General features: G+C 41.7%; 1 protein-coding gene across 1 annotated transcript in view; it reads left to right on the top strand.

Annotated features, from left to right (window-relative positions):
- Nucleotides 1-13598, top strand: part of Deptor (DEP domain containing MTOR interacting protein) — a 136243-nt gene that overhangs the window by 45002 nt on the left and 77643 nt on the right. Inside the window, exon 3 of the mRNA XM_026393861.2 lies at nucleotides 1033-1156. Coding sequence (XP_026249646.1) covers nucleotides 1033-1156 — 124 coding nt within the window. The remainder of the gene's footprint in view (nucleotides 1-1032; nucleotides 1157-13598) is intronic.

Below are 13598 nucleotides of genomic sequence, written 5' to 3'. Positions count from 1 at the left end.
ATGTTGTTTTAAGTGTTTTGAGCCATTATAAGAATGCATGTTTATTCTTTTGTGACTTGAACAATACGCTATGAGATTCACTCATGTTAGTACTATATCCGTTCATTTTGCTGCTATCGTACACTTATCCATTCCTCTGTTGATGGAGATCCAGGTTGTTTATGTTTTTGCCATTTCTCTCAATGGTTCAGTTAACCCTCATGAACACATTTCGAAATCTCTCAGCCTGGTTTGGACCCTTGCATGTGCTCCTCTTCTCCGGGCTGGGATACCAAGCCCCCTCCTTTTTGCCCAGTTACTACTTACTCTTCAGATTTCCATGTACAGACTTTTCAAGGGAGCTTTCTTTCCCTAAAGTTGGGGTCCTGGGCTCTCCTTTCCCCAAAGTTGGGGTCCTGGGCTCCTGGGCACTGGTCTCTCTTTACCTCCTTTTTGTTTGGTTGTTTTTTTTTCCAGTACTGGGGATCAAAAACAGGGTTGCTTTACCAGTGAGCCTCATCCCTAGCTCGTTTTGTTTTTTGAGACAGGGTCTTACTAAGTTGCCCAGGCTGAATTTGAACATGTTAAGGCTAGCCTCAAACCTGTGATCCTTCTGTCTCAGCCTCCCCCTGGGATTACAGGCATGCACCACTGTGCCTGACTCTCCTCTCCCCTTCATGGCCTGTCACACCATGTTTTAGCTCCATGCTGCCATTTCTCTCTGTCTCACTAGATTGTGCGCTCTTTGAGGCTAACGTCTGCCTCAATATCATCTTAAGAAGAGTGTGTAGAATAAATGATGAATTTTGTGAACCTCTTAATAGATAATAATGATGATGATGATGATGATGATAGCTAGTCAGACTGAGCACTTACTGTGTACCAGGTATCGTGCTAAGTGCTGTGCATGTATTTACCCATACAGTAGCCATTTGTGTGCTTGCAGAATTGGGAAGTGAAATGATTCTTACTTAGCAACTTACATCACTTGAGTAATTAAATACAGAGTGATTCATTTTCCTCATTTGCCTCTCTGTGCATGTTGTGTTTCAGTGTGTGACGAGCATAAGGAGTTCAAGGATGTCAAACTCTTCTACCGCTTTAGAAAGGACGATGGCACCTTCCCGCTGGATAATGAGGTGAAGGCGTTCATGCGAGGACAGAGGCTGTATGAGAAGTAAGTGTGTGGGGACCCCGAGCTGTCATCCTGCCTGGTAGAGAGAAGCAGGGCGGTCTCCATCTTTCCTTCTGTTGACTTCAGCCTGGCTGCTCCACGGGGGCTGGTTACATAACTGTTCCTTTTAAGAGGAGAAAATGTGATCACCCATTTGCTTTTCTCTGCCAGAAATTAAGTTGATTTCATGAGATTCTTAATAAAGAATGAAGTCATCTTTTCTATATTTAAGTCAATTTAACAAAAACTCCAAAAGTGAAAACAAAGGATGGGGTTTGGCGCTCCCCTTCGGGTGAGGCCGGTGCCCTTTACCATGTGTGAAGCGGAATGCTGCTGTAGCAGCAGGAGGCTCAGGCTTGGAATTAGCTAGAAAAGCAGAGTCAAGGGCAGGGGAAGATCAGGGCTCATCAAGAGATACTTGAAGTAGCAAGAACTTCAAGTAGCATGATGTCTACAGGAATCATCTTTCTATTCTTCTTTTATATATATACACATACACACACACCAGGGATTGAACCTGGGGCACTCAACCACTGAGTCACATCCCCTTTTTTTATATTTCATTTTGAGACAGGGTCTCATTGAGTTGTTTAGGGCCTCACTTTTGCTGATGCTGGCTTTGAACTTGTGGTCCTCCTGCATCAGTCTCCCGAGTTGCTGGAATCACAGGTGAGTGCCACCATGATCATCTTTCTGCTCTTCTGAAAAGGATTCTGTTGTTGGATCTTGAACCCCCAGGAGTCTGTCTCTGAGCTGACCTGCTACTCTATGGCTTCTTCCTCATTCTACCTATCTTGTTTTTTTCCCCAGGGTAACCATTAGAGACAGGAGTGCAGAGGACTTAGCTCAGGGGTAGCAGGTGTGTCTAACATGTGCAAAGCCCAGGCTCAATCCCCAGTACCACCAAAAAAAAAAAAAGCAGAAATCAGAAGCCATGCCACATCCCAAGTGTGTAGCTCAGATGTCTGGGACATAGGAAGACCCCATGGTTGACAGCCATTCCCGATGTGAGCTCAGTATTGATGACCACCCTCAAATCTGTCCTTCCTGTGCTATGTGCTCTGTCCGACTTCTGTTTGCCTGTTTCTGTGCTGGTCTTGTCTCACTGTTTTTGGTTGGTGTTATATTTTATTTGTTTCTGGTACTAGGGATAGAACCAGGGGTGCTGTACCACTGAGCTATATTTTTTATTTTCTAAGAATAGCCTTGAACTTCAACCTCCTGAGGCACTAGGGTACAGGTGTGTGCCACCACATCCAGCTTGTCTTACCATTTTATGTCCCAATATGCACTAGCTCTTCAGTCACTTATTTTTTAACTTAAAGTATAGAAAATCATCTCATCTCCCTGGAAGGATCCACCAGCACCTCTATTGGAATATTTGAGCTTCTACTTGATGTTGTTTTCTTTCACTTTCTTGGTTCCATTTGTAAAATTCTAAGAGGTATTAGATATTTAGATACCATAACTTCAAACTATGATTCTGTGTTGCCAAAGCCATTCATGCCCTCTCCCTGCAGCTTATCCTTTGAATCTGGATATCCACACTTTAGGACAAGTATTAGCAGCAATTTTAAAAGTCTAGAAGAAGGGTTAGGGCTATAGCTCAATGGTGTAGTGCTTTCTAGCATGAAATGAAGTCCTAGGTTTAATCCCCAGCCTTATAAGGAAAAAAAAATGTGAAAATGTCTGGTGTCAGCTTTTATTGATAACATGAAGATCACGATGGCAAGATAACAAGAAGAAGAGTTCAAGTTGTTGACGCCTTCTAGAAAAGAGACTCCAGCCTCACCTTCTGTTGCTTCTCCTCTCATCCTATGTATGCATATTCACATGCATATCTCTGGACCATCCGAATATTCTCTCTGCCTTCAGGAAATATATTTACTCATTGATTATTTAACAGATCTATGTTGAGCCTTTACCCCATGCCAAGCACTGGAAATGTTCCCTGAGCTGGGCTTGGTGGCCACATGCCAACTTGGGAGGCTAAGTCAGAGGATTGCAACTTAGAGGCCAGCCTCATCAAGTTAACAAGATTCTTTCTCAGAACAAAATAAAATAAAATAAAAAGGGCTAGGTATATAACTCAATGGTAGAGCATCCCTGGGTTCAACCCCCAGCACCTCCCTCCCCACCTTGCCACACACAAAAGGTAATGAAGCATAATGCTGGTGGTTGTCACTGTTAGAAAGAAAAGTAGATTTACTGAAGGTGGTGAGGTGTTTTAGACAGGGGGGGGGTCAAGGAAGATGTCCCCAGGGAGATGCCATTTGAATAGCATGAGTTTTGCAGATGTCTGGTGGAAGGTGACCCAGGCAGGGGAACAGCAAGGGTAGAGTTTTTGGATACCAGGGATTGAACTCAGGGGCACTCCACCACTGAGCCACATCTGCAGCCCTATTTCATATTTTTTTTTAGAGGCAGGGTCTCACAGAATTGCTTAGCACCTCACTTTTTCTGAGGTTGGCTTTGAACTTGAGATCCTCCTACCTCAACCTCCCAAGCCACTGGGATTACAGGCGTGTGACACTGTACCCAGCTGCGTGAACTTTTTGATGGGTTCTTCAATATTGCTGTGCTTTTTCTGTGTGCACTTAACTTTCCAGTCATTAATATTCAGTGTCATAATATCTAAGGAAATTTATTTCTTCAAATTGCTTGTGAAACTAGAACTAGGAAAAAGTAATTTAATAAGTACTTAACCTTGGATGACCTAGCTGCCTCCTAGCAAACCTTGGCAGTCCCTTCTGGTGGCTGGAACACACCTGGAACAAACTTGAGGACTTTTGGAAGTGACATTTCTGTTTACTTATTCTATCTGTTATTTTTAGCATGTATATTTTATGCACTTTTCTTGTTTTCTAGGCTTTTTGTGAATTTTGTAAGTTTTAGATACCTTTTTAAAAATAACATTAGAAGTTGGAGGTAGAGATGTAACTTGGTAGAACACTTGCCTACCATACCTGAGGCCCTGGGCTCAGTCCCTAGCTTCTGAGAGAGAGAGAGAGAGAGAGAGAGAGAGAGAGAGAGAGAGAGAGAGAGAGAAACCATATGAATAGTTGGTTTTGTTTATAGCTCATTTTTTCAATTATTTTAATTTTTTAGTATTGACATTTTGTTCCTGCATTCTTTTTTTTCTTTTTTGTTTGTCTTTTACTTGTAGGTGGACACAATAACCTTTATTTTGTTTTTATGTGGTGTCCAGGACCAAGCCCAGTTCTTCATGTGTGCTAGGCGAGTACTCTACCACTGACCCCCAGCCCTAGCCCCAGTTCTTACATTCTTTTCAGCAGAATACTTATTTGGGATATCTCTTAAATTTATACATGAAAGATTTGCAAGATGTGTCCCTTTTGCTACTTTCCTTCTGAGATCCTAACAACAGATATTTGCTGATTGCCGACTGTGTATCAGACTTCCAGACTAATCCACTTTACTTAATTGTCATAACAATTCTGAATTAGATGCTGTTGTTGTCTGTTTTAAGAGTAAAATGTGACAGGGAAAGCTAAATCTCTTATCCAAGCTCATTTCAGTAAAATAACAGCTGGACCCCAGACCCTAACCTCTTTGTCACTAGGCTATTAATAAATCCTTTATATTTCTATTAGTAGAGATTAGATGAATGAAATCAACATTGACTTCAACCTATAGCTTCCCATACAGAAGGATTTGTAAGTTGTCAGGGTGAAGAACCTTCTGTAAAACTTCACTAAAGATAGACCAGGATGTCGATTTGGGGAAATGAGAGCCAACTCTTTCTCCTTGGTGGTAGGTCTGCAGGGCATCCTGTAGATCTGATCAAGGCAACAACAGCGCCTTTTATTTGCAAACTAAGTTCCTTTAAGCACTCTTGTTAGATTACTTCATCTGAACTTCCTTACAAAATGGGGTCATGACCTCTTCATCTTGCTTTCAGAAGGAGCATCAGAGACCCAAAGCTGTGAAGTCATTAGATATGAGGTGACACAGCCTGAGAGAACAGAGGGGGGCCTGTACCCAGGGTGGGGGCAGTGCCTGCTACTGTCTGCACCCTTCCCACCAAATCCGAGGGACCGGGACCAAGGGATGGAGGGACTGGCTGTATTGCCCGTGTTTCCTCTTAGCTCTTCTCTTGCTTGTTCTGTTATTAATAGGACTTTGAAACTCAGTGGTTTCTAGTTGAGGTTTTACTGAACTATGATGATTTTAAGGTGCCCTGGTTTTCTACTCTGTGGCGGTGTCTGCTGTTTAGTTGAACAGAAATTCTGTTTTGAAACTAAAATATCAATCACTGCTGGCTCTCCGTGTTTATGTCCCCCAGTTGCCTTATATCAAGGATTCTGGAATGAGTGACAATAAAGAGTTCAGAAGCTTCCCACTGTGATGAGAGTTATAGGGGAGAAGGAGACAGGAGTCCTCCTGCATAATAAGTGACAGTGAAGGTGGGCTTTGGAGTCATAAAGCCCTGGTCTCTAATCCCAGACATACATATTGCTCTGTGACCTTGAGCAGGTTGCTGTGGTCAAGACTCTGATCTGCTGTCTTCAATGACCGTACGGCCAGAATCCAGAAGGGACAGTTGGGAAGATTATATATGAGATTTGTCTGTACAGTATGTGGCATGGAACAAGAGATTAAGAATTTCTACCTGCTCTATTAGAGTAGTATTTATAATAATATAAATAAATGATACCTGTTATTCTTGGTTCATCATGTCATTATAAGATGCAGCCTAGTAAGAACTCAGGAGCCTTACTTGCTTGCTTGTGGATCTTGGCTTTGTGCCTTGGAGCAAATAGCTTCACCTTCCTCTGCCTCCATTTGCCTGTCTAGTAAATGGAGGTACTGATTGTACTGACCTCATAGGCATCTTACGGGATAAAGTGGACCAGCATGTACAAGCACACAGCATAGAGCCTACCCCCAAGTGTCGTGCATACTGCTGCTCATCTGCTGCCAGCTTGGAAAAAAGAGAGAGGGAGTGCATTGAGTTGATGCCCCAGCTTGTCATTTTGAGGAATTCATCTAGGTGCATTCAGGGCAGAGTGTGCTTTCATGAACATGCACCACCCGCGTGCACTATGGCCTGTGGATGGCTAAGCGTGCAAGGAGTGAAGCAAAACACAGCCTCTCTCCAGGAGAGCCTTGCCTGTCCACTGCATTTCACATGGGCGTGTGTACCTGAGACAGCCAGCACACAAACAGAAGGCACATTCTCCCCAGCAGTACAATTTTTAGTTTTCAAAGGAAACTTTTGTTAGCAGGATAAATATGCATAACTTAAAAGAGCAGCACTAAATCTGTGTATGCTGCCTTCAGAGGCTAGGAGGTGTGGTGCATCCTCCAAACTGTAGAACTAGTCATTTAGCAGTTGGCAAAATAGATCTCTTTAAGAGAAACACTGAACTCTAAATTATCAAGTGCTGGGCTGGAGTGCTCACCTAGCACACACGAGGACTGGATTTTAATCTCCAGCACTGCAAGAAAAAAAAAATACTTAAAAAAAACATATCAAGGGCTCTGTATACTGATGAATAGAATTAGCTATAAAATAGAATATGACTTAGAGGTACCATTTGCACTTTCCTTACTAAATCTAGTAGTTGAAATGCACATTTTCAGCTAACCATGATTTCATCTTTAAACTTAGAGGAGATATCTCCATTCTTATTTGACCTCAGTCTTCATATGGAGTTAGAGCCCTTCTAGGGCTGGTTCCTGGAGACATTTGTCTAGTTTTTCATCCAAAGGGCCTTGGTATTCTTAGCAGCAGGAGTTTCTCTCTGCAGCCCCTAGTGGTCCATTTATCCTGCATAGGGGTTTAAACCCAGCTGAAGAGTTGGCTTAAAGGGTCGGTATGCCATCAGATCTTTGCATTCCCACTGCTTCCTTTATGCTCTCTTCCAAGGACAGAAGAGTAATGAAAGAGAGAAGCTGTATCCAAAGCGCAAAGCCCCTTGTGTGTTTTATCTTATCAGAGGTTTCTCCATCATGTGCCCCAGGAACACTCCTTTGTTCTCTCCCAGTGCCTGGCACAGTAAATATTTGTTGAATGAACAAAGGACTCTCCATGTTGTGACAGCTATGAGCTGCTGATCTTGTGGTGTGAAAGAGCCACAGAGAGCTGGCTTTTAATGACAAGCAGCAGCAGCAGCCAGAGGTTTAGCTTGCCTGGCTTCTTAGAGTTGACAAAGCATTTTACGCATTATTTATTTGATGCTCTGTACAGTTCTGTGAGCTGTATACCCAGCAGGCACAACCAATCCTGTTGTAAAATGGGAAGCATGAGCTATAGAGAGGTTTAATAATTGATATAGACCCTGAGAGGGAACTGGAATTAAAAATAAAGGTCTTTAAGCTTTCCAGCTATTTATTCCATTTTGTTCTATTTTCAATATGGAAGTGGTTTTGTTTATTGTTTTTTTGTACCAGGGATTAAACCCAGGGCTCTTTGTCACTAAGCTACATCCCCAGCCCTTTTTATATTTTATTTGGGACAGGGTCTTGCTAAGTTATGGAGGGCCTTGCTAAGTTTCTGAGGTCGCCCTACCCTCCTGAGTCACTGGGATTATAGTTGTGTGCCACGTGTTTGACTTGTTTTGTTATTTCAAACTGAAATCCCAAGTTCTATAACTTGATTTAATTTGATTCAAAACAAATGAACAAAAAATTTGATGGTACGGGGATAAAACCCAGGAGCACTTTACCACTGAACTATATCCCCAGTTCTTTAACTTAGATTAAAAAAAAAAAAAACTTTTAATTTTTTAAATTGATTTGTTTAAAAAAATTTGATACAGGGACTCACTAAGTTGCTGAGACTGACCTCAAAGTTGCCATCCTCCTGCCTTAGCCTCCTGAGCTGCTAGAATTACAGGCTTGCACCATTGTTTTGAGTCTAGCTTGATTCAAATTTTATCTTTAAATATTTTAAAACTATTTTGCAAACTATAATACATTTTCTTTTTTTAATATTTTATTTTTTGGTTGTAGCTGGACACAATACCTTTATTTAATTTAATTTATTTTTATGTAGTGCTGAGGATGGAACCCAGGGCCTTGAATGTGTGATGCAAGTGCTCTACTGCTGAGCCACAACCGCAGCCCCAATACATTTTCTAATATGTGCATATTTGCATTTTACTTGTGCTACCTAATTAATTAGTGGTTTAATAGAATCTCCTAATTAACATTTTCTACCTTCTTAGGTTTAAGTTTCCTAAGGTTACAATGTTAGTGGGTTAAAAGCTATTAGGTTTTGTAACTATTTATGTGACCAGGAATGATTTTCCTCCTTCTTCTTCTTCTTCTTCTTCTTCTTCTTCTTCTTCTTCTTCTTCTTCTTCTTCTTTCTTCTTTCTTCTTTCTTCTTTCTTCTTTCTTCTTTCTTCTTCATCATTTGGTGTGGGCATCTAACCCAGGGCTTTGAGGCAAGCACTCTACCAACTGAGCTATATCCCCAGCCCTCAGGAATGATTTTGATAATGTGTAACTAATGTCAAGAACTGATAAGAGCTGGGCTCAGTGGCACATGCCTGTAATGCCAGTGACTTGGGAGGATGAGGCAGGAGGATCACAAGTTCAAGGCCAGACTTAGCAATTTAGTGAGGCCTTAAGCAATCTAGTAAGACCTCAAAATAAAAAAAATAAAAAGAGCTGGGGATGTAGCTCAGCTAAAGTGCCCCTGGGTTCAATCCCTAGTACAAACAAAACAAAAAACTATTAGGGGTCTGACCTTTTACTTGCAAGCTACCAAATTTGCCTGACATTTCTTCATGGATACTGTAGACGATAAGAAACCCCTGGGTCAGGACAAAGATACCTTATTATTCTTAGTAATAGCAGTAACCAGAGTATCATCATTTTGTTGACTTAGTTCTCAAACCTTAGTTCCTACAAAATAGCACAATGAACTCCGGAGACATTGCACACCCAGTGGGTTTCGTGGTAGAAGAGGAACCCTAAGCTTCAGGGACCTGAATTGTTTTTATCATGCTCTTCTTCAGACCCACCTGCCCTCAGTTCCAGAAGGAGATATAACATTGTTGCTTCTTTGGCAGAGAAAAATCTACCTTTTTTTTTTTTTTTTTTTTTTTTGCTCTAGGGAGAGCCATAATCTTCCAAGTCTATTCACTGTATAAGCATCCTTGAGAAGCTAGTCTGGAACAAAAGCTGTTAGTACTTCTGTTTGTAAAACATAAAAAAACGAGAGAGATTCATGGAGAATTCTCTCTCAACAAGTACAACAAAATGCAAAAATTGAATTTTGTAGCTAAACATTGGGATAGAAATGCTTATGCCCCTACTCCTCTTCTTATTTCTATATTTTTTCTGTTAATCAAAAATGTTTTATAGGTTTAATTGTTTAACTTGTAGTCTCAGCTACTCCGAGGCTGAGGTAGGAGGACCATGTGAATCTACAAGTTGGAGAAGACCAGCCTAGGCAATGTAGTGAGAGCCCATTTTTTAAAAAAGAAGAAGAGCCAGGTGCAGTGGCACATGTCTGTGTTCCCAGCAGCTGGGGAGGCTGGGGCAGGGGGATTCCAAGTTTGAGACTAGCCTCAGCAATTCAGCAAGGCCCTAAGCAACGTAACAAGATCACGTCTCAAAATAATAAAAAAAGGGCTGGGGAGGTAAGTCAGTGGTAAAGCATCCCTGGCCCCAGTAAAGTCTCATCCCCCCCCCCCCAAAGTATTTTTCAGTCTGAAGCTTTTACTTCTCAAAATTTCTTTGGGTTCAGTCTCATAGCCATAAGGAAGACTGTTTAATAATGGTGAATGATATGCAGCTTAATGGATTTTTAAATGAGCTGCTGGAGGAAAGTGTCCATCACTTGGCTCACACCAACTCCTTGCATCTGGTTTTGGAAATCACATTTTCCTAGTCATACACCTTCCCCCTGCTGTGTAATATATGGCAATAATGTTAGAACTTCGTTATTATGCAGATCAGGCAACAGGCCAGCTGCGCTTGTCAGAAGTCGTCAGCCCTAGGTTGTCATCGGCAGATTTCTAGCTCTGGTTGATTATTTAGAAGTGACTTGATTTAAAGGTAAACACACTGCTGTTCAAACAATGGCCTGGACTTGTTGACTGTAGAGATTGACTGTACTGGTAACTTCTGCTAAATTGTCCTAATCCTGTGTAGTGTCAGGGGTACAAACCAAGTTTCTGTAACGTTGATTTTTGCCAGTCAACCTCTAGAGCTACTTTTCAACTTGGTAGAATGCAAAATACCATTTAAGATTCCTGAGCTGGAGAAGTATGGGTCAGAGTTCTTCTTCTGCCACTTAAGACATTTGTCCCTCTTGAGTCTGTTTTTTCTTCTGTGATCTAGAAAGAAGATGCCCATTCAGAGGCTTGTTGTGAGGACAAATGTGGTCAAGTCCAATGGAGTCTTACTAAAGCAGGACCATTAGGTTTCCGATATGTAAGGAAATATATAGACTCAAAAATATCCTCTTATTGCCAGGTATGGGGGCACACATTTATAATCCTAACTACTTAGAAGACTCTGGCAGGAGGATCGCAAGTTTGAGGCCAGCCTGGGCAACCTAGCAAAACCCTGTTTCAAATAAAAAGGGCTGGCGGTACAGCTCGGTGGTAGAGCACCCTAGGTTCTGCAAAACAAACAAATAACAACAATAAAAATCTCTCTAAAACTGGATGTGGTGGCACATGCTTGCAATCCCAGCAGTTTTGGAGACTGAGGCAGGACGATTGTGAGTTCAAAGCCAACCTCAGAATTTAGTGAGGCTTAAAACAACTCAGTGAGACTCTGTCTCTAAATAAAATATAATAAAAGGGCTGGGGATGTGGCTCAGTGATTAAATGCCCCTGGGTTCAATCCCCAGTAGTAAACAAACAAAAAAAAACAAACAAAAAACAACCTTCTGTTACCCAAGTTGCATCAAAACCCAGCCTTTCTACAGTAGAGTTATATTCTACATGATGTTCAGCCTGTATGTGGGACATTTCAGTCTGTCTTCTAGATCTATTCTCAGCCCTTTCCAAGTTTCTGTGTTCCCAGAAGACTGGCCTATATGAACAGCTTTAACAGGCCTCATGGTCTTCTGCTCCTGGTTTGTCTCAGTCAGTGAAGGGACTAGCAGGACATTCCTGTTTCCTCTGTACTATTGAAGGCCACAGCTCTTGCCAGGCAGCCCTCTCCTTAAATCCATCCTCTGTGGGCTCTAGACACCCTACCTCCAACCCGTCCCCATAACCCTCGGGCCTAGAGTTGTTAATGGCTGCCCACCCAATCTCTGAGACTTGAACTTTACCATCCCTCCTCGTTTCCCTTAACCCTACCCATAGCTTTAGTAGTTCCTGTATTATAAGCCGTCTTCCATTAACCATGGTCTTGTTTTTCCTACTGGGACCCTGACTGACAAAGCCTGTGAGACTCACTTAGGGAGTCAGATGGGTTCTTATCTCCTTTCTCTAGGAGTTGACAGGCAGGCTGAATTGCCTTCCCCCTATAAATGGAAAAGTTACTTGATCTTTCTGTGTTGTTGTTTGGATGGTGTACTACTTGTAATATCATAGTTGAAACTGACACATGGTACTCTGAGTGGCCACTATTTGTAGTGGAGAAGTTCTGTATTATGATGAATTATTCTGGCTCCTTTGCCCTCTGCAGTGTTGCGCTGGGTGCCAGCCTGCTGCCATCTCTCCAGGGTAACTTGTGTTTAATATTTCAGTCTCTCCAGCATGACTGAAAACCTCTTTGAGGGGATAGACCTTGAAACCTTACCCCGTGATGAGATCTCAATGCCCAACACAGGGCATGTACTTCTAAATGCTGTTGAAGAGATGAAAAGACAAATGAATGTTTGGTCATTCTTATTTAGAAAAAGAGTCAATGGGCAGCCTCTTTCTCTCTTTCCTAAACTTAGGGATATTGAAGTGTAAATAAGATAGTAAGTAGATTTTTACTATTCTAGCCAGGCATGGTGGAACATGCCTGTAATCCTAGCAACTCAGGATTAAGTTCAAGGCCAGCTTTAGCAATCTAGCAAGGCCCTAAGCAATTTAGCAAGCTCCTGTTTCAAAAAATAAAAAGGACTGGAGATGTGGCTCCAGGTTAAGCCACCCCTGGGTTCAATCCCTGGTACAAAAAAAAAAAAGTTTACTATTATAAGATCATTCTCTTCATGTTTATTAATTATAGCTTCTGATTGTATATATTTGGAAAATATTATTTATTCAGAACTTCTGTGTTCTACACACAATATTTTTGGGGGCGGGTACCAGGGATTGAACCCAGGGGCACTTAACCACTGAGCCACATCCTCAGCCCTTTGTATATTTTTATTTACAGACCAGATCTCACAAAGTTTCTTAGGGCCTCAATAAGTTACTGAGGCTGGCTTTGAACTCACAATCCTTCTGCTTCAGCCTCCCTAGTTCCTGGGATTACAGGTGTGCATTACCGTGTCCGGCTATAATCCTATTTCTTACACATAATTTCATTCAGTCCTTCCCTTACCATCTAGTTTACTGGTAAGGAAAGTGAATTTGAAATGGGCTAAGTAACATGCTCATGGTCTTCCAGTTACTGGCCAAAAGTTGCTCACAGGGCTGGCTCTTTATTTTCCCATAATTGGCATTCAATTTTTCAAATTTTAATTCCTTGCAGTGAACCTGCAGAGACTGAATACCATGTCTACCATGTTGAGTCCAAAGACCCCAGCTCTCACTGAGTGTTGGTGGATTCCATCTGGAAGAGATTTAGAACCATGGAATCCTTTCTAGACAAAAATCACTCTGGCTGAATCAAGGGGGAGGAGGCAGGGTGAGCCCTCTATGGTCAACAGGCTGCAACAGAGAGCACACACACAAAGCTGAAGTGAGGGTGGGACCCTCTGAGAGAAGAGGCACATTGGCATAAAGTAAAAGGGAATATCTGGGAGAGATACCAATGGAGCCCTGGCTGGGAGTTTCTAAAGATGGAGGCTCCCTTGTGTGATGGCTTCTTATTAAGTGCGGAGATGGTTCCAGGAGGTATACTTGCTGCGCTGTTTTTCTTGCTTTGTTTGCTAAATGAAAACATCCCTGCTTAATTACGGTCCCTTCACACACAGCTTGGGAGGGAAAATGAGGGCATTGTTCCACCAAATGGGAAAAGCACCAAATTGACAGAAAGCACTTATTAATTTCAGAGCCCCTAAGAACAGTTTTTCATACCCTGAAGAAAGAACATCCAAATAACATTTTTAACTTTACTCAAGTAAATTTCTAGCTCAACTGTAAAGTTAAATGTATTGAAATGTAATATCCACAAAGTCTACAGCTTTAGTAAATTTTCATAAACTGAACACACCTGTGAGACCACCACCCGGATGGCATTTAAAAAAAAAAAAAGTCCTCTGTATTCTACTGTGGCCCAATAAATATCCCAAACAAAATTACCTTTGGCATCAGCATTCGAATTCTCTAGAATATAAAACTTACTTTTA

The sequence above is a fragment of the Urocitellus parryii genome, chromosome 7 (genome assembly GCF_045843805.1).
Source record: "Urocitellus parryii isolate mUroPar1 chromosome 7, mUroPar1.hap1, whole genome shotgun sequence".
In the NCBI taxonomy this organism is placed as follows: Eukaryota; Metazoa; Chordata; class Mammalia; order Rodentia; family Sciuridae; genus Urocitellus; species Urocitellus parryii.
The sequence above is the reverse complement of the archived record's forward strand: the minus strand, read 5'-3'. Positions and strand labels throughout refer to the sequence as shown.